At 48.2% G+C, this 21,686-nt stretch overlaps 1 protein-coding gene across 3 annotated transcripts in view; it reads right to left on the reverse strand.

The window, feature by feature from the left end:
- KSR2 (kinase suppressor of ras 2) overlaps positions 1–21,686 on the reverse strand; it is a 371,798-nt gene that overhangs the window by 68,078 nt on the left and 282,034 nt on the right. For all 3 annotated transcript variants that reach the window (XM_073222345.1, XM_073222344.1, XM_073222346.1), the window contains 5 exons: positions 19,960–20,027; positions 16,982–17,100; positions 8,418–8,586; positions 3,453–3,494; positions 2,728–2,800 (listed from right to left, as the gene is read on the reverse strand). In XM_073222345.1, coding sequence (XP_073078446.1) covers positions 2,728–2,800; positions 3,453–3,494; positions 8,418–8,586; positions 16,982–17,100; positions 19,960–20,027 — 471 coding nt within the window. The remainder of the gene's footprint in view (positions 1–2,727; positions 2,801–3,452; positions 3,495–8,417; positions 8,587–16,981; positions 17,101–19,959; positions 20,028–21,686) is intronic.

Below are 21,686 nucleotides of genomic sequence, written 5' to 3' on the forward strand. Positions count from 1 at the left end.
ATGGAATGAGGATGTGTGGAGTGAGAATGAGGAGGAGGAAGCGAGCCTGGAGGGCACGGGGTGCATGTGTACACGCCTCTGCGGGCACGTGTGTGCACACACGAGTGATGCCTTCATGAGCTGCAGGGGTGTTCTGAGTTCGGGAACACTCAGCATGGGTGCTGGGGCACAGTGTGTGTGTGTGAGTACTAAGTGCATATTGAGTAGTGGTGGGTATTATGGGTTGTGTCTGTGCAGGTGTGGTTCTGTGCACATGGATGTTGGAGCATGCCATGTTGATGGTGTATTGGGGTGTGCATCTGGGTGGAGGGGCGTCTCGGAGTACATGGTACGTGATGGGGTGTAGGGCACAGTGTTTGAGGGGTTTTCAGGTGTTTGGAGTAGAGGATGTGTTTGTGTTTTTGGAGTGCAGTGGGAGACAGTAACTGGGCTGCTGAAGGCACAGAAAGAGTGGGATTCGGGGGGGGAAGGAATCACGATGAACACTGTGCCTCTTCTTCAGCAGATGCCCCCATCCACCCATTCACTGGGGTACCCGCCCCTGTCCCGAGCCTCAGGGCCCAGGAAGCGGCTGACCCTGCAGACAGAGTCAATTCACTTGCTGGCAGTGGTGGCAGGGAGTCTAAAAGATGGCAAGAAAGGGGAAAGAAGGATCAGTTAACAAAGTGGTGTTTTCTTTCTTATTAACCAATTATTTATAGTACAGCCTGGGAAGGCAGAATGAAATCGCACAATGATAGCTGAAATGCTGTGAACTTGGTGCCTGGGGGAGATTTGGGTGGAACAATCCAGCTGGAGTCCCTTCTTACACCCAACAACAGAACAGGCAGCCCCCCTCTGCCTGCATCAAGGCGTGATTACAGCAGTCAGGGCGATTCAATTATTTCCCTTCTGCAAAGAGTTCGTTCCCATCACTTCACGCACATTTAAGCAGATTGCAGGCAGCTATTGAGTCTGTTTTTCACTGGTGCTCCCTGACTGTCAGTTAATAACCTGGAGTTCGTCTTGCACAAATTGTGGAATTGGTTTATGTGCAGCAGAGAAATGATCTGGAGCTAGATGTCAGCACCATGTCCCCGGCAAATTGCTGTGCCTTTCATTTCAGAGACATACCATTTGGGTCCTTAACAAAATCTAGAACATGGGTTAGAATGGATGGAGCAGTTAGGGGAGCCAGAAAGAAAACTAAGTGGGCAAAAACTTGAGCTAGGAAAACAGTGAAATTGAAATTAGTCTCTGGTGTGCCCCCAACTTCAGTCACAACCAAAGAAGTTAAGGAAAGTGATCTCACTTTAGCTGCAAAGGGATAGACCACCTGGAAGGAGGGTCTGTATCTCAAGGATGCCAAAGGTACCACACGCAAAGATGTATGTTGTAGCATTGTTTATAACAGTGAAGTACGGGAAGATGGAAGAGCTGGCAATTAGGAAATAGTTAAGGAAATGATTCTCCATCAATATGATATATTTTATAGTCATTAAAAAAATGTCTGTCTATGAAGAGTCTGGAACAATGGAACATGGAATGTTATAGCATTAAGGGATAAAGAATGATGGAAACTATATCGTGAATCACAGGTATGTAACATATGAATAGAAAGAGCACACACTGAAGTTCTAAGAGTGGTGTAGTTATGATGGATTGTTCTTCCTTTCTGTTTTTACAGGATAGTCCAAATTTTACAAAATTAGCTCCTGTTATTTTTATAATGGTATAAACCAAAAGTCAGCAAACTTGCCTGTTAAGGGCCAGAAAGTATTTCAGACTTGGTGGGTCACGTGGTCTCTACAGCAACTACTCAACTCTATGGTTGTAGTTTGAAAACCACCACAGACGGTACATTATAAACAAATGGGCACGGCTGTGTTCTAATAAAACTTTATAAAAACAGCAAGTTGGATTTGTTCGTTGGTTGTAGTTTGCAGATCCCTGGTATAAACATGAATTATACTTTTTAAAGGGGGGGACAGTGATGTAGAATAACACCCTTTCACTAAGCTCTAGCTATTACCTGGGGAAAGTTGTCTTTCTGATCATAGAAGCGTCTGGGGTCCTAAGGAAATGGTCCAACCCCTGGAAATCACACTTGACAGGCAGAGCCAGGGACACGAGGCAGGGCAGGCTCGTGGGAGCCAGCGTCGCCTTTCTCAGCCTGGGCTGCGCACTCCCCTTCTGTGCGGTCATTCCCTGTGTTTCTCTGTTCCCCTCGTACTTCTCCCTCCATCTCCACCCCATCAGCTTCAGGAAGAGGAGGAAAGATCCTGAGCTGACTGAGGGTCCAGGGCAGGGGATCTGAGCAGCCTGAGGGTCCAGGGCAGGGGATCCTGAGCAGCCTGAGGGTTCAGGGCAGGGGATCCTGAGTGGATTGGGGGTCCAGGGCAGGGGATCCTGAGCAGACTGAGAGTCCAGGGCAGGGGATCCGGAGCAGCCTGAGGGTCCAGGGCAGGGGATCCTGAGTGGACTGGGGGTCCAGGGCAGGGGATCCTGAGCTGACTGAGGGTCCAGGGCAGGGGATCTGAGCAGCCTGAAGGTCCAGGGCAGGGGATCCTGAGCAGACTGAGGGTCTAGGGCAGGGGATCCTGAGTGGACTGGAGGTCCAGGGCAGGGGATCCTGAGAGGACTGAGGGTCCAGGACAGGGGATCCTGAGCAGACTGGGGTTCCAGGGCAGGGGATCCTGAGCTGACTGAGGGTCCAGGGCAGGGGGAGGAGGTCCCTGTTCCACTTACATTGGATTCGAGGTCACTGGATGCAGAATGACCTGGGGCGCCCGGGTTGGTGTCTCTGGTACTGGTACCACATCTGAGTGACAGGGATTAGACTGTCAGAAGTCAAACGTGGACTCCATGACCACCCCCAAGGCCTTTGCTTCCTGGGAGATGCGGCAGCTGGTAACGTCTAACAGATGATGGGTCCCCGCAGCAGCCAGTCCCCTCTCCCTCCCTTGACCACTTGACCTTCCCCTTCTCAGATGCCACAGTGTTCGAGAAGACATGCTGAACCAAATTCCCCACTGTTAACCAGGGGGCTGCTGGGAACCAACACCCAGCCTCTGGCCTGAGCACCTACTGTCATCTCTGAACCAAGAGTTCAGAGTTCCCTTTGGGATGATGAGCCACTCATGTGCACATCCCCCAGTGCCCACCCAGCCCCTCTGCCATCTGTCCCCTGCCACGTGGCTCTGGACCGCTCCTCACCTGTGTCCACCCTCCCACTGCAGACGACCTCTCAAGCCTTTCCCTTGTGTCTCGGGATCTCCCTCGCAGCACTGTGCCCTTGGGACCTCCCACCCTATTCTTGTCCACTTCCACGGCCAGCCATTACCCTGGGCTCTGCTAATTCCACCACCACCCTCTCTGAACATGTCCACTCCAATATTTACCTCCATCCCCTCCAGCCACTCCCACCCCTCAAAGGGCTGGCTCAGAAGGGGCCGAGCCCGCACAGAACTCGCCTGGAAAGATGAACTGCTGCTTGTATTTGTAGTAGTGGGATGCTTGCAAGAGAAAGAGAACATCAATTGTATCACTGATACATGATCTTATAAAGAGTTCACACAAGCAACATTGTGGTCACTGTAATACCCCCTATTATCAAGTTCCCACCACATAACCCATTATAGTCACTGTCCATCAACATAGTAAGATGCTATAGAGTCACTACTTGTCTTCTCTCTGCTATACTGCCTTCCCCATGTCCCCCCTATATTATATGTGCCAATCATAATGCCCGTTAATCCCTTCTACCCAACCTCCCCAATCCTTTCTCTTTGGCAACTGCTAGTCCCTTCTTGGAGTCTGTGAGTCTGCTGCTGTTTTGTTCCTTCAGTTTGTGCTTTGTTGTTACATTCCACAAATGAGTGAAATCACCTGGTACTTGTCTTTTTCCGCCTGGCTTATTTCACTGAGCATAATACCCTCTAGCTCCATCCATGTTGTTGCAAATGGTAGGATTTGCTTTCTTCTTATGGCTGAATAATATTCCATTGTGTATATGTACCACATCTTCTTTATCCACTCATCTACTGATGGTCACTTAGGATGTTTACCCATGTCTTGGCTATTGTAAATAGTGGGGCAATAAACATAGGGGTGCATCTGTCTTTTTGAATCTGGGATCGTGTTTTTTTTTTTAGGGTAAATTCCTAAAAGTGGAATTCCTGGGTCAAATGGTATTTCTATTTTTAGTTTTTTAAGGAATCTCCATATTGCTTTCCACAATGGTTGAACTAATTTACATTCCCACCAACAGTGTAGAAGGTTGTCCCTTCTTGCATCCTCGCCAGCATTCATTGTTGTTTGCCTTTTGGATGGTGGCCGTCCTGACTGGTGTGAGGTGATATCTCCTTGCGGTGTTAATTTGCATTTCCCTGAGGATTAGCGATGTGGAACATCTCTTCGTGCAACTGTTTCTTGCCTCCCTCTTTTAAGGATCCTTGTGGCTTAAAATGTAGAGTCCATCAGATAATCCAGGGCAAATCATTCCACCCCAAGATCCTTCACTCAATCAAATCTGTGAAGTTCCTTTTTCTTTAAAGTAATATATTCACAGATTCTGTAAATCTGTGGGGATCATTATTCTTCCTACTTAGGGAAAAAATTACATAGAAGAAATTGACACTGACTTTGCACCTGTGACCTCCAGAACTATAAGAGGGGAGGTGGGAGGTTCTGAAGCAGGAGAAACTCTTTCGTGAGCCCGAGTGAAATCTTGGAAATCCTGCAATCACCACCAAAGGCCAATTCTGCCTCCTGTTTTCTTCTTTTGGGCCATTTTGCCATTTCCTGCTGTGCATGTGGGTGGGTCAGGATGACGCCTGGTGGCCCCAAGGAAAGAGGAAGGTATTTGAATAGTCCAGTCTCAGAAATCCATACAACAGGCCTTACAAGGCCCCTTCATGTGTCTCGCCACAGCAAACGTCACACAAGCCTGTGTCATCAGCCCCATTTCAGAGATGAGAAACCGAGACCCAAGCAGAGTCAGTGCCACACTCAAGGCCAGAAGGTAAGAAGGGAAAAGCCTGGGATCCAAACCCAGGTCAACCTGTCCATGTAGCTCTCTTAACCCCACCCTACACTTGCCACACCCAGCATGGCACCGGGATTCAGAGGCAATGGCACGGAACAAGCAGGTCACCCCACCTGGCAGAGCACAGTCACAAATCCTGCCAAGCCTGTGCCTGCCATTGGTTTTCTAACTGAAGACTCTTCTTTCACATGTCCTGAGGCTAACAAGTGAGCCGACGCCCATTTTGGAAAAGAATGTTCTAGATCAATCAATTCCGAGGACATTGTTATGCCTAGGCATTAGCTTGAACAGTCTTCAGAAAACTCAGTACCTGGCAGGGAACCAGAACCAAGCTCCACTTCCTGTCTATAGAGGCTCAGTCAAGAGAGGGACAGGTGACGAGGCCCTTGTAGGAACAGGACAGGCACTTGTCACCCTGGGGTAATTTCATTAAAATCTCCTAACACTGGGGAAAGTCTGGCTGCTCTTCCAGGAGGTCCTAGTTTGTCTTCCATTTCAACATTGCATTTTATTATTATTCAATTATAAAACTGGAGCATGTTCCCTGTTAAGATATCCACTACGGAAGTGCATAAAATAAATTCCTCTTCTTAGAAACAGCTGCCATGAATTCTTGCAGTCATTTTTGCACATATACAAATATATATATACACACATACATATACAAAGACATATAATTATTTTATAATAAATAGGATGTTATTATACCAGTTGCTTTGCAAATCCCTTATTTTTTCCACTTGAAAGATATGGGTATCTCTCCATGTCAGGATATCTACAAAGAGCTACTCCATTCTTTTGAAGGGTGGCTGAGTATCTGGTTATACAGATACATTGCAGTGTATTCACACTTTCCTCCCATGGTAGGCATTTGGGCTGAATCCAAATTCTTCAGTGCTGGGAATGAAATCCTCACACACAAATATCCCTGTGCCCTGTGCAAGCATTTCTGTACATACAGTCTTAGAAGTGATATTGCTGGTCTGAGGAATGTTCATTTAGAATTTTGACAAACAATGCTAAAGTACCTTCCCAAAAGCTTTAATTCATTTCAATCTCCCAACGCCGGGGTTCATGAGGATTTCATCTTTATTTCTACAATTTGGGTTAGGCCCATATTAATTAGCAGTGATGATGAGAAATATCCCAAATGGCAGCCATGGTAATTTGTTATTCTTGTGTTTATGTAATTATCATGGCAAGAGCTGGCATTTGTTGAGCTCTTCGAAGAGACAGGCACTCTGCTAAGCTTTGTACATGTATGACGATGTGTGGGCCTTCAGTGATTCTACCAAGTAGATACTATTATCATCCCCATTTTACAGATGAGGGAATGGAGGCACAGAGAGGTAAGCTCCTGGCTGAACATCATGCAGATACTAAGGAGCAGAGCTGGGACTGAGCCCAAGCAGCCTGGCTCCAGAGCCCATACTCTTAACTATTGTTGTAAAGTGGTTTCCTGCCAAGGACCCCTTAGCCCACTCCCCAAAAGGAGGGTCAGGACACCGTGGGGACATGCCATGGAGTAGGCGCTGATCCGCTGGCAGCCTAGCCCAGCAAATTGGCAAGGGCCCCTTCTTGGGGACTCTGAGAGAATGAAGGTGCCTAGGGACATGGTGAGCACCCTGCTTAGTCAGGTCTCTTGTCTACAGATGCCAGCAGAGTCATGCAGGCATAAAGAGAGCTGTGGTGCTTTGACACATGGCTCTCCCTAAAGAGGTTCTTTCTCAGCCTTGCCTTGTAAACATGCAGCAGCTTCAGGGAAAATATCCCTCAAGTCAGTGTCTTAGGGGATGGGGCTGGAATCAGTTCTAAGAAAGCACCCAGACCCACTTCCCCCAAAACTTGGGGGTCATGGATGTCAAAGGGTCTTTCTTCCATTCAGCCCCCTCCAGAGACGTGGAAACGGACCATGCAGGAGGTGCAGTGCAGCCCTCAGCCTGTGGACACACCGGGCAATTTTAGCCTAATTGACTTGGGGGCCACATCCTGAGATGACTCCAGCTGCTGACGTATTATGGTCCTTGGTGGCCGCCACACAGATATGAGGCACCTCAGGCTTGAATGTAACAAAAAAAATCCCAAGGTAGCAGGACTTCAGAACAAGTCCTTGTCCTATGCAATGGCCCAGATCAAAACTGGGGGGCAGGTGACACGATCAGCTATCCTTAAAGGGGTGGCTGTGTCAGGGAGTTGCCCAGGTCTGGGGTCAGGCCTCTGTTTGCCTACCAGCCATTCAGTCATGGCTGGTCAGGCTCTGATGTGTCACCTGTGGCTAAGGACCTGGGGCTGTGTCCCTGTGCGGGGCCCACTGGCTCAGGAGGAAATCAGCTCGCAACCAGCACTGTCCAGTGGAACTTCCTATACCTGCAGTATCCAGTTTGGCAGCCACAGGTGGCTACTGAGTACTTGAAAAGTGGCCGGCATGACTGGGGAATTCAATTTTTAATTATACTTAATTTTAATTCACTTAAATAGCCACGTGTAACTGATGAGTATCATGTTTAACAACCCAGTTCTAGACTCTGGTTCCAACTGGCTAAGCCAGACTGCATCCCACCAGCCTCCCTCGCGAAGTCAGCTGTGGTGCCACAATATGGCTGAACTTGGGAACATCCTGGGGCCCTGGAACAGGACGTGGGCTCTGAGCCCTGCAAGAGGATGGAAGACTCTTAGGTTCTGCCCTCCTGAGAGCAGAGAAAGGTCTTTTTCTTAAGTGTACTGACAAAGGAGGCCAACGAGCCAAGACAGCTCTTGAGGGGCTTTGCTAGCATCCCCCAGCGTAGGCACAGTCTCAGGTCATCAGCCGAGCGCCCAGGGATTCACGAGCCGGGAGCACCTTTGGGGTCCTCTCTCTCACCCCCATCCTTCTGAAGGCGAGAGCTGAACTCCGAGGTCACATGGCAGGAACATAACGGAGCTGGATGTTGAATCCAGGACTCCAGCCGACTCACTCACAGCCCTGTGCTGCCGTCGGGGGTAAATCTCAGTATGCAGCCCTGCTTGGGTAGGTGGCCCCTGAGATCCTCAGCATAAGATCCTGCTGCCAGTTCCAACCAATTTAGCTCCTAAGATAGCTGCCAGCTCCACAGCAGGATGGCTTCCCCTGTGGCTTAGACTTAGGTGGAGGCACTGGGTTGCTGCTTACAAAAGACAGAGTCTCTTAAGAGTCCCTTTACTTCTCTGAGCGTAGTGTCCTCCTCTGTAAAATGGAGTTGATAATTCTTACCTCGTGATTCCTCTGAAGATCGGAAAGGGTACAGGTGACGACTGCCCTGCATATGGTCAGATGCAACCCACATGCCTTCGATCCAGTGCTTTTAAACATGGACTGGGCCAGAGTTCTGGCAGGACACCAACCCCACTGCGACTCCCCCAGACATGGAGGTACCTGGCAGGTTGAAGTTCTTCTGCTGCCTCGTGCACTGTGGGGAAGGGTGGAGTGGAGAAGGTGGTGTGGCACTGGGAGGGAGCGGGGGTGCTGGTGAGGAGGGTGTGGAGGACGTCGTGGAGGAGGGATTGCTGCTCGAGTCGGGCTGGTAAGGGACGGGGATGTGGTCCTGCAGAAAGAAAACAGGGCGGGGGCCAGGGAACAGGCAGGGAAGCAGAGACACAGCAGTGAGAGGGCACTGAGCAGGGCAAGACCCCGGCCTGCTCAACCACCAGGCCCTCCCAGAGTCACACCTCCCTCCTCAGCGCCCCCTGCCCCCAGCCCCGGGTTGCAGCCCGCTGTGGAATGCACAGTTTCTGGAGGTAAAATTCCTGTCCACTGTCTGGACTGCAGCATGAAAGGTTACCACGTAATCAAAGCCACACAGGTGACAGCGACGCTCCCTGTGCCTCCCTGATTTTGAAAGTCGCACGCTGCGGTGCCCAGAGTGTTCTTCCCGTCCTAACACCTCTCCTCCTGAGCGTTTATTAAAGAATCGGCAGCCTGGCGGCTCACAGAGAGGACGAGAATGAGCCTTCAGCGTCCTCCCTCCTGCGTCAGCTGGAGCCAGCACTGCTTCTCCGGGCCCCTGAGCCTGCTCTAAGCAACGAGGGAGACAGACTCCACCTGTGCACCTGCAGCACAGCCCTCGGGGTGGGGGTGGGGGGCGTTAGGAGCAGTGCAGCGGGCTGAATAGTGTTCCCCCAAGAGACACGTCCACTTGGAGACTCAGAACGTGACCTGATTTGGATAAAGATCTTTGCAGATGTAATTAAGGTAAGGATCTCAAGATGAAACCATTCTGCATCAGGATGGACCCTAAGTCCAATGTCAAGTGTCCTTATAAGAACAAGAGAAGGAGAGACATGCAGAGAAGGCCACGTGCAGATGGAAGTAGAGACTGGATTGATGCTTCTACAGGCCGAGGACCACCCGGGATTGCCGGAGCCACCACAGGCTAGGAGAGGGGCATGGAACGGACTCTCCCCGACAGCCTCCAGAAGGAACGAACCCCGCTGACACCTGTTTCCAGACTTCTGACCCCCGGGACTCTGAGACGAGCCTTCAGCGTCCTCCCTCCTGTGTCAGCTGGAGCCTGACCTGTCTGTTGTTTTTAGCTACCTAGTTTGTGGCACTTTGTTACGGCCCCAGGAAACTACCAGAAGCAGAACCCTGAGTCAGGGAAACCCAGTCTCAAATCCCAGAGCCACCTCCTTGCCATGCGTCCTGGACAAAATGCCTCATTACCTTCTCCGTTCCTCAGTTTTGCCCACTGTAAAATGGGAATATTATTAGCAAACCTCCACATCATATAAAAGAGATCCCTGCCTCTCAAAGCCAGCAGAGCTAAGAGTTCTCAGGGGCACCTCAATGTGTGTACTTTCTGGAGAGTGATCACTTGGTCCCTGCCTTATTCAGAGGTCTTCGCTGAGATTGGCTCCAGCTGCCCATGGGTGGTTTTGTGCCACCTGGTTATGTGTCAACAGGTGTGTTTACTTGCCAAACCCTGGAGTCAGTGTAACAAACATCAAACGACTTAGGAGGGCAAGGAGGGAGGGGAAATGGTCTTTCTCCAGCCAGATGCCCGTGGGTGTGCCCTGTGCTGTGCATGGCACCCACCCCGAGCCACTCCCTCCCACTGGTCACCCCGCCTCCACGTCAGCGACTCTACTTCTGTGAGCTTCAGTCTCTCCTTGTCCTTCACGTGGGTTAAGAACACCCACCTCATGGGTCTGCTGTGAAGTTTGAATAAGGCTGTGTATGTAAGTACACCCCTAGCATTGGCTGAGGCACTTTGTCATCAATAAATGGTAGCAATTATGTCGATGACAGTATTTACTTTTGCAATCAAACTTTTTTTTGTGGTAACTGCAGAATTACATGCAGTTGTAAAAAGCAAGAGATCCCATGCATCCTTACCCAGTTTTCTCCAATAACAGCATCTTGCAAAAGTACAGTACAATTTATCACAACCCAGACAGTGAATTGATACAGTCAAGATACAGAACATTTCTGTCACTACAGGGATCTCCATGTCACACCCACTTCCCTCTCTCCTTACCAACCCTTCCTCCCATCTTTAACCACCAGCACCACTCATCTGTTCTTCTTTTCTAGAATTTTGTTATTTCAAGAATGCTATATAAATATAATCATACAGTATGTAACCTTTTGGACTGGCTTTTTGCACTCGAGAGTAAGTCTCTGGAGACTCATCCAAGTGGCTGAATGTATCAGTGGTTTGTTCCTTTTCTATTTTTTATTTTTTGCAGAGTCTATTCCGTGATACAGATGTATCACAGTTTGACTGCTCACCCATTGCACAGCAGCTAGGTCGTTTCCCCTGTGGGCTACTGTGGACAAAACTGCTATAAATATATTCATGTAAGGGATGTGTGTGGAAAAAAGTTTTTTTTTCTCTGGAAATAAAAGAGCAAACATTCAGGAGTGCAATTTCTGGATAATATGGTAATTGCATGTTTAGTTTTTAAAGAAAATGCGAACTGTTCTGTAGCACGGCTGCACCATTTTATGCCAGGAATGTATGAGTGCATCCTAGACAGTGTTTAGAATTGTCATTATTTTTTCATTGTAGCCATTCTGATAGAAGTGTTGTGATTGTCAATGTAGTTTTAATTTGCATTTTCCTAATGGCTAATGATATTGAAGATCTTTTCATGTGCTTACTTGCTTATCTGTGTATCCCCTTCAGTTTTGGTGACTTAACTTTAGGCTAAGTCTTGAAACTGGATTGACTGAATCTTCCCACTTTATTCTTTTTCAAAATTGTGTTTAGCTGAATCAAGTGCCTTTGCCTTTTCACATGACTTTTGTAATAATCTTGTCATCATCTGCAAAAAAACTCTTACAGGGATTTTGATATTAATCTTACAGGCACTGGATATTAATTTTGAAGAGAACTGACATCGTTAACTATGTTGAGTCTTCCGATCCATGAATATGGTATATGCATTTGTTTCATAATCCAAAAAATAGGAACAGAGTTTTATGTCTTTTGCCCAGTTAGGGAAGTTTCTGACCATTATCCTTCTGAGAACTTTTTCAGCCCTGCCCCCTTTCCCCTCTCCTTCCAGGGCTCTGACAACATGAATGCTATGCCTTTTATTATCTTCCCAAGGGTCCCTGAGACTCTTTTCATTTTTTTCAGTCCATTTTCCTTCTGTTATCCAGACTGTGTAATTTCTACTGTTCAGTCTTCCTCAGGTCACAGGCAGATTTGTGTCCCAAGGGGACCAGCAGCTGGAGCTTGTGTTTCATCAGAGGGAAACTCAAACTCTACCAGATCATGCAGAGAAAGGTGTAATTCCCCTTTTGAGCTCAGCTAAGATGTGGAAACATCCTTCAGAGACCATCCAGCCCAAACCCTTCATTCGGTAGAGGAGGACACTAAGACTCAGAAGGAGCGATGTGCGGGGGTCGTAAAGAGTTAGTGATCCAGGTCCCAACTCCCAGCCCAGAAACAGAAACTCACGTCTGACCCTGGGAATCAAACAGAAGCATGTTTATCTGCCCGATTCCCATTTCACCCAGGTGTGCAGTGATTTGGACATGGCAGTGATGGTAACTACCTCTCATCTGAACTGTCCCTAAGGAAACTGTCCCCACCCTCCAACCCAATAGACTTCAGTGAATAGACTGTCCTAAATAGCCATACTTGTCTTGTGACCTCCATAGCTCACTCCCAACACAGGATCATAGGTCAGGACACAATAGCAGCTAGTCAGTGACCTATGATATGGGACAAAAAGATGAGCTGAGTCAACAGGAAGAATAGTGGAAAGAATTAAGAGCAAAGGTGGAGAGGAGATGAGATTCAACAGGCCCATTTGAGCCTCAACTCAAATCAGCTGAGGTTATGAGCAGCAGGAACTATATATCAATGACAGAAAAAAGATGGGAGTAAAGATGTGGATGCCAGTCAACAGTAACAGACCAGAGCAGACCCACAAAGAGTAGCGGAGTCACAGTCATGATGGAGGACCAGAATAATGTCCCAGGGTCTTGCTGCAGGCCCAGGAGCTGGCCTGACGCAAGACTGTCCTCCAAGTCTAGTTTCATGAGGCCCAGCTCCTAAAGTGTGATTTCCCTTCCTCTTATTGCCTGGTGTCCACTCTTATGATAGACGGTTCCTTTTGCTGAGCTAGCCTAGACGGTGTCTGATCCTTGCAACCCAATGAAGAGCAAGCCAGCATGCAGCCACTTCAAACAGCATCACTGCAACAGGCAGATCTTCAGCCTTGGACACCACAGCAGATGGGCTTTTTGATGCCTTGATGTGGAAGGACGAGCATTGTTGACTGGTCCCCTAAGGGGTTGGCAGTTGTGGTCACGTCTCCTGAGCCTCTTCTCCTCCATCTCTTCCACCCTCTTCCTCCTTCTTTCTTTCCTTTCCTCCTTCCTCCTTCCGTACTCTTCCTTTCTCCTCCTCTGCATTCTCTGTCTTCTTCATCAAGCTATTCCACGCCCAGGTATCTAGGGTCGGATGAAATCCTTTACACATTATCACTCTATCCAATCCCTACAAGCCCAGTAATGGCTACTATTAGACTACCCATTTAACACGGGGAAAACCAAGTCAGGGAGATCTTGCTGTGATCACATAACAAGGGAAGGAACTAAGTTTCAAGCCTGAGCCTTCTGACTCTGAAATGCATATTCAAAAACAGCCAGGATTGAAAAAGCTGGGCTTTTGTGAACCTGGATTGACCGAGCCAGACAGGAAAGGAGACAGAGAGCAATGAAAAGGAAGTCTTCAAGCTAAATTGGCTCAGAAATCTATTGCACTAACCACATCATAGCCTGACAAAGAGCATCTGCATGAAGCCAGTGAGAAGAGAAAGAGGGGAAAAAAATAACTCAGCCCTCTGATAGATCCTGTCCACCTGCATGTCAAAGCTGCATTCTAAATAGAGGTTAATTTATTACTCTTATCAAATTCTGCTGGCAGACAAGCAGAACAATGTCACAGTCACTGATCTAGCTGGCCCATGCTTCTGTCCCATCTGACATGAAGATGCTGTAAAGCCACAGAGAAAGGTTTCAGGATGGCTCTGAGCAACTTGGCCCACAAGACATCGTAAAGGAAAGGATGGGCTGTAGGCATATGCACAATTACTTCCCAGGAGCCTCTCCATTCGAGCCCCCAACATACCCCCCCAGAGGTGGGGATATCTTTTGCAAACAACAAAGGAAAAGAGGACCAAGCCTGACATTTTGATTGTAAGCCCAAGATTTCAACACTTTAAGGTAACAGTAGCTGCAATTCCCTGGACACTTACTGTGTGCCAGGAACTACATAAGTGTTCTTATGATGATTATTTCATTTCATGCCAAAACAACTCTCTGAAGGTGGTGCTCTTATTACCTCCCAATAGACTTTTGCAACACGGCTGCAAACTCTGTGGACTCTGCCCGTCCACAGGTGGGATCTGTGCCTCCTCTTCTAGAATCTGGTCAGGGTGGGCTTGTGACTAATTCCATCAGTGGGAAACAGACTGTCTCCAACTTAACGATGGTTCAACTTACAAATTTTCAACTTTATGATGATGTGATAATGGTGCACATCAGTAGAAACTGTACTTTGAATTTTGATCTCTTCCTGAGCTAGTATTATGCAGTACGATCCTCACTCATGATGCTGGGCAGTGGCAGTGAGCCTCAGCTCCCAGTTAGCCATGTGATAATGAGGGTAAAGCACTGATACACTTAAATCATTCTGCGCCCGCAGAAGCAGTCTATTTTTCACTTTCAGTAGAGTATACAATAAATTCATAAGATATCCTACACTTTATTATAAAATAGGCTTTGCATTAATGACTTTGCCCAACTGTAGGCTAAAGTAATTGTTCTGAGCATGTTTAAGTTAGGCTAGGTTAAGCCGCGACATTCAGTAGTTAGGTGTCTTAAGTGCAATTCTGATTTAACAGTATTTTCAACTTACAATGGTTTATTGGGACGTAACCCCATTGCAAGTTAAAGAAGATCTGTGTAGCAGAACAACACTGCCAGCCCGTAGCTAGTGACGAGCCAAGACATTGGATGGGCTTTTATAATGCTAGGTTATAAAAACCCACACAATTTCTACCTTGTCTGCTAAGACAGTCACTCTTCCAGCCCTGAGCTGCCATGTCAGAAGCTCACTACTCTGAAGCAGCCATATTGTAAGGAAGCCCAAGACACAGGGCAAGTCCACATGTAGAGACTCCCATTGAGTCTGCACAGAGTCCAGCCTTTGACTCATCCCCACCCAGGCACCAGACAGGTGAGTGAAGGAGCCCCTAGCTCAGTGGTTGGCAAACTTTTTCTTGAAATGGCCAAACAGTAAATATTTTAGGCTTTGTGAGTCATGTGGTCTCTGTTAGAATTATGTAACTGTTAACTGTAGTGTGAAAGCAGCCATAGACAACATGAGTGTGGCTTGTTCCAATATAATTTTATTCACAAAAACAGGTCCTGGGCTGGATTTGTCCTCTAAGCCATAGTTTGCCAATCCCTGTTCTAGATGATTCCAGCTCCCAGCTGGGTGAGTTCTCCCAGTTGACTCCCTAGACATCATGGAGCAGAAACAAACTATCCCTACTGTACGCATTCTTTTTTTTAATTTTATATATATATTTTTTATTTTGTTATCATTAATCTACAATTACATGAAGAACATTATGTTTACTAGGCTCCCCCCTTCACAAGTCCCCCCACAAACCCCGTTACAGTCACTGTCCATTAGCATAGTAAGATGCTGTAGAATCACTACTTTTCACTGTGTTGTACAGCCCTCCCCATGCACCCACCCCACATTATACATGCTAATTGTAATGCCCCCTTTCTTTTTCCCCGCCCTTATCCCTCCCTTCCCACCCATCATCCCCAGTCCCTTTCCCTTTGGTAACTGTTAGTCCATTCTTGGGTTCTGTGATTCTGCTGTTGTTTTGTTCCTTCAGTTTTTCTTTGTTCTTATACTCCACATATGAGTGAAATCATTTGGTACTTGTCTTTCTCCGCCTGGCTTATTTCACTGAGCATAATACCCTCTAGCTCCATCCATGTTGTTGCAAATGGTAGGATTTGTTTTCTTCTTATGGCTGAATAATATTCCATTGTGTATATGTACAACATCTTCTTTATCCATTCATCTACTGATGGACACTTAGGTAATTCCTGACCCACAGACTCCATGAGCATAATGAAAGGGTTACTTTGTATGTATATTACTAAGTTTGAGGTGGTTTGTTGTGCAGTGGTAAATAACTGGAATACACCCATTTTACATACAGGAAAACTGAGGCTAAGAGAGATTAAGTTATTAGACCAGAGTCTCACAGTTACTAAGTGGAGGAAGCCAAGATTGGCTGCAAGGTTTGCCTGACTTCAGAGGCCATGCTCCCAACTGCTAAGATGATGCTACATGGAACCAGATGGTGAATGACAGATCTAGTAGTAAAAATGGTGGAAGATAGCAGAAGAGAGAAAGAACATATGGGCTTCAGTGGGGAGGCATCGAAGGGGAGGTCAGAGATGGAGGCAGGGGCCAAATTATGCATGGCCTTGCAGGCTGCAGTCAGAAGTCTGATTTATTTTGTAAATACAATAGAAAGACACTGAACAGCTTTTATGCAGAGGGTGACTTGATTCAAATTACACTCATTAAGAATCACTCTGGCTGCTGTGTGGGAAATAGACTGTGGAGGGGGCAAGCCCTCTTCAACCTTATGTAGACAAGCAACATTGAGCCTTGTCAGTGAGAGCTCACATGGCCACCACGATACTCATCTGCATCCTGAACACAGGCATAGAGTGACTTCCCACATGCTTGGGTTGATCTGAACCTTATCTACCTTCAGTACAATGAATGAAAGTATTATGGGGCTTGGAAAACCACCTGTTGGCACATGCAACCTTCGCTTCTGGCTGTAAGGCTAGAAGTGCCTCTAGGATAGCTTTGGTGCAGTCTTACCAACAGATCAAACAAAGGATGTGGAAATCATGCTGGAAATTTCCAGGCCACATTGGAAAGAAAGAAGCAGCCAGAAGCCAACCAAACTGGCTGTGGCTCAGAGCTTGGGGCCCCCCACACATCCATCCACCCATCCTCTAGAAGTAGCTCAGAAATAGACCTTGTCTCTTGGTGGTTTGATTCAACAGATGTGTCAGAAAGCCCAGAGCCATCTGCAAAGCTAATCTCAGCAGATGGCAGAACATCTCACAGAGCAAAGAGGGGGAGGTCCAGACCACTAAGGAACCCCCCACTCAGGCTCTCCTGCTCTACCTGCCACGCCCTCCTCGACACACTCATTCATTCTCATTTCCACGTGCTCTCTCTCGAAATCCGACAGAGTCTGGCACATGCACTCTCCGCTGAGCTGGATGCCCCCCGAGCTTCACTTGACACAGCTCACGCAGGGTTAGGGGAGCCCAAGTGGGCTGTGGGTGGAGGCAACATTCCCAGATCAACCTGCCCAGGTGCCCCCAGCCCCAGCATGCCCCGACCCGGCAGACTCCATCCTCACCTTGCTGATTTTGTTGGTTTTGGGGAGCGTCTGACTGATGTGCAGGTCTGAATACCGGGGTGGCTTCCGCAGAGGGTTGTTGATGTCACAGGGGACGGACTCTGTTCGGACTAACCTTGCTGGATCCGTAGGGGTAAAAACAGCAATTGGGGAGTTTAAGTACCACTTGGGCTTTGTACCATCATACCAGGAGAGCATTCCTCAGACCTTACCTCGAAGGCCCACCCAGGACTGGAAGGGAATTCACTAATTCTGCGGTAGTGCCACTGGGTATTTTCTGTGGTTTCTAACATTTTTGTATTGTCAATATATGACTTGACAATTATAAATTATAATAACAAAAATGAGGCTATCAGTTTGTCTGTCTGTTGTCAATGCCGTGATTGTTTCACATTGGTGTTCATTTCAGAACTGAACCTCATTTCAGATGCAAGAGGTTCCTGATTTCTCAGGGTCTGTAATCAGTGGACAAGCTCAAAACAGCCACCTGCCCTGGCTCCAGCCTTAGTGTTAGGGTCATCTTCTGTCACTTGTGGGATTTCTCAGGCTAATGCACCCTGCCACACACTGAAACATCTGTCCTAAACAAGGCCACCTCAACCCCTGAAAGAAGAGCCTTCCCCTTGTATCATCCCGACAGCCACACAAAAAGCTGGGCACACAGCTAATGCTAAACAAATGCTTCCTGATGCAAACCACATCATCCAAGCCCCTCTCTCTGTTACCTCTCTTCTATTTCTATTACTTTTAGGGACCACAGGAAGGGACGAAAGCTAGAAGCTTGAATTCAGATCTGATGCCTGGAAGTGTTGTTAGCTGCATGTCATCGCAGGGGCGGGACGGGGGTGTTGGTGGTAAAGTTAAAGCTTTGGACTGACCCAGGGATTTGATTTCTCTGCTGAGCCTGAGCTGCCATCACCATGGAAACCAACTATATTTTCAACTTCCTGCCACCAGGGGAGGGGGGGTAGGAAGCAAGAAGCTGGAGGACTTCTGGAAAGTTCCTTTTGCTTCTTATGTAGAAGCACCTGTGGCCTCTGAGCAAAGGGGGTACAGCCTAGAAGGCGTGAGGGGGCCCCTCTTCAGATGTCAGCCTCAGAGAGCCGGTGCCTTCCAGCAGGCTGGCTCTGGTTACCACGTGGGAGCCGGGCTCCGGCAGAGCCCACTTACCGATTGAGGCGGGAGGCGATTTCCCCAGGGAAGCTGACCCAAGACAAGGGCTCAAGAGCAGTGAGAATTCAGGTTTAAGATGGCCTCACTGAGTGTATACAGTTGTTCAAGGAACAGATGGTTCTTAATTAAGGATGTGAGGTGGGAGGGGGCAAGAGAGTGAAAACTTTTCCTTTACTTGCAATTTCCTCTCCTCATGGAGGTAAGCAATGCAAAGATCATCGGAAACCAATGGCCCATAGGTTTTAGAACACACATCCCGGCACTTTCGGCAGTCATTTGCCTCCTTTAAGTCTCCCTTGGGTTCATTCTGAAGCAGGGCAGATTACCCTGAGCCAACAGAACTGAGGCCGGGAGCAGGGAGGGGTGCGAGGGGGACCAGGTGGCACCCAAAGTTGGCTCTAAGGCTCCATCCAACCTACAGTGGAGGGTGAGGTGGGCAAGTGGTCACCAAGCATTTTAAAAATGTAATAAATTGCTAATATTTTAAAGTAAGTATATGCACAAAAAACTATTTGGGCTTTTCTTTGAAACAGGAGAACTGCTGCAGTGCAGGTCCATGTGGGTGCTTGAGTGGTTATCTTCCCTAGACAGGCCTGGGCTCACTCTGCACTTTGCACGGCTCCACCTGGCCAGCTTCTCTCACTCAGGGTACTTGCTCTGGCCCTGTAGGCACCTGAGTTTGCAACTCCTACTGTAGAGTATGGCTTCTCAACATTAAACCCTTCATCTGCAGATGCTGTTAAAAACGCAGACTCTGATTCAGGTCTGGGCTAGATATCGTGCAAATCTAACAGGTTCCCTGGTCCACGGGCCACACTTCAAATAGCAAGGGTCTATCTAGACCAGTGATGCCCGGTAGAACTTTCAGTAACCACGAAAGTGTTTGCTTTCTGCACTATCCAACATGGTAGCCACATGTGGCTACCAGAAGCCCTCCAAATGTGGCTGGTATGATGGGGTAATTAACTTTATATGTTTATTTCACTTTAATTAATCTAAATTGAAATCGATGTGGCTAGTAGCTCCTATACTGAACAGCACAGGCCTAGAGAGTTCCCCGTGGATGAACTGCAATGTGGCTAATGAAGTCCAGAGATTATTACCCCGCAGGACAAGAATCAGGGGAACTATTTTGAAAGCTAGACTGCAAAGCTTCCCCAGGAGGGGCCTCCTACTGAGTCCTTGGCAGGCAGGAAAAATCCTTTCCTTCTAGTTTTTCCTTCCTGCTAAATTGGTCTTGCTTTTGCACGGTGGGAGGCTGGTAGTGGCTCCCTTGGAGGTCGTTGTCACCTTCCTGCTTGGTCAGCTAGGCCCAGACACTCCCAGGGCCCCAGGGGATGGAACCCAGATGCCCAAACCAGCCGGCCCAAGCCAGACCCCTCCCCATGCTCACTTCTGCAGGGCCAATTGTCTGCCTCTGAAGAGCACATAATGGAAAAACACTCAGCCAACACTCTTTTTAAGTGGGAAGGAAAAGGGATGGGACTGGGAAAAAGAGAGGAGAGAGTGGAAATTACAAGAGAGGTCGAGAATGAGAGAAAAAGACTTAGGAAGGGGGAGATGAACGTGGGACTAGGGTATCAGGGAGACCAGGACACGGGCAAGGAAAAGGGAGAAGAGGCACGGGGGGCGGACATGCAGGCAGGTGTCGGGAGGAAGGGTGCTGGAGGGACAGAAAGAAGACAGGCAAGCACCAGGGCATCAGTGGGTGCCTGCACGGGTCTGGATGGGACAGCTATCTCGGATGGCCTGCAGGAGCCCCCACCCCAGCCCTACCCCTGGGGCAGCCGGGGTTAAATACTTACCTCCTCGTTGGATGATCAGGAGGTGACAGGGTGGGGCTTCTTTGGTACATTTGTTGTGGCACTTTAACCTGAGAGAGAGAAAGACAGAGAAGGGTGGATGGGTGGTGGATGGACAGATGGATGGGTAGGTGGGTGGGTGGGTGGAGGGATGGACAGGTGGGTGGATGGACAGGTGGATGGATGGATGGACAGACAGACAGGCGGTGGGTGGATGGATGGATGGACGGATGGATGGATGGGTAGGTGGGTGGGTGGATGGATGACAGATGGATGGGTAGGTGGGTGGGTGGGTGGAGGGATGGACAGGTGGGTGGATGGATGGGTGGATGGATGGATGGACAGACAGACGGGTGGTGGGTGGATGGATGGATGGATGGACAGATGGATGGATGGGTAGGTGGGTGGGTGGATGGATGGACAGACAGACAGATGGATGGATGGAGGATGGATGGATGGATGGATGGATGGATGGATGGATGGATGGATGTGTATGTGGGTATATGGTTGGACAGGGGGGTGGACAGATGGGTGGATGGATAGGTAGGTGGGTGGGTGGGTGGGACACCGCACTGTTTCAAAGAGCTCTGGGTGCTGTGGATACCAAGCTGTGAGATGAGTCGGAGCAACTACTGTAAAGTCATCCTTGGCATCCAGGAAATAAACTCTGGAAAGATATGCTGCCACCCCACTCTCACAGGTCAGTCCTGGGTAGTCCAAGAGTCGGGTAGCAACTGTTTACCAACAGTGCTCACTTGGACTTTGTGCTTTGAAAGATATTTTCCCCATCAGTCTATATTTATCATCCCTACCACTGTCTAGTCCTAATAATCATCTACTGTTTGCTTGAAGACTCATTTGCCAGTCATTGTACTGAACATTTTAAACACTGTGTTATTGGATCTTTATAAAAACTTTATGAGATGGATATTATTATCACCCCCATTTTATAGATGGAAAAACTGAGATGAACTGATTTGGCTTTGTAGAACACCTGGGTCAGTGGTGCCAAAGGCAGCCTCATTTTTCATAAAGGCTCAAGCTACAGGACACAGCCAACCAAGGCTCCCACTTAGGATGAGATCGGTAACAGGTTTTAAGTTGAAGAGTTTGGAGTCAAATCTGTCCCACTGAGACCAGTCTGACTTGTCACCGTGCTCATCCCCACGTCATTGCCAGGCTTCAAAAAGGTAACAGAAATCTCAGATCGCGATGACCTGGCTTGTCCTTTCCCTTTAGAGGTTCACGTCTATAGGATAGATACACATGCCAACAGATGTTATCAGCGCTCCGCTCACACCCCTCTGCATCCCCTTACCCTCTTTGTGTACAGCAGCCTAACTTTCAAAGCCAAAATCTTTGCCAGAAGGCTACCCTCAGCCTATTTAGAAGTTTAATATTAAAATACCCTGTAAAGGGAGGTGGGAACTTCAGATTTGACCTCCACCCTCTTCCTCTCTAGACATTGGATAGTTCGCTTACCAGGATGCTCTGCACGCCCAGACATAGACTCGACGTTGACTTCCCCAGTTAGTCAGGGGCTCTCAAAAAGTGGTTCTCAAAGTAAAGTTCCCAGACCAGCAGTATCGGTGCCATCTGGGAACTTTTCAGAAATGCAACTATCGGGGCCTCTCACCAGACCTGGTGACCCGGAGACCCTGGGGCTGAGACGCAGTTAGCCCTCCAGGTGAGACCGGTATGTGCTCAGCTGTGAGAACTGTGGTCTGGTT

Source organism: Manis javanica, chromosome 15 (assembly GCF_040802235.1).
Source record: "Manis javanica isolate MJ-LG chromosome 15, MJ_LKY, whole genome shotgun sequence".
NCBI classification, from domain to species: Eukaryota; Metazoa; Chordata; class Mammalia; order Pholidota; family Manidae; genus Manis; species Manis javanica.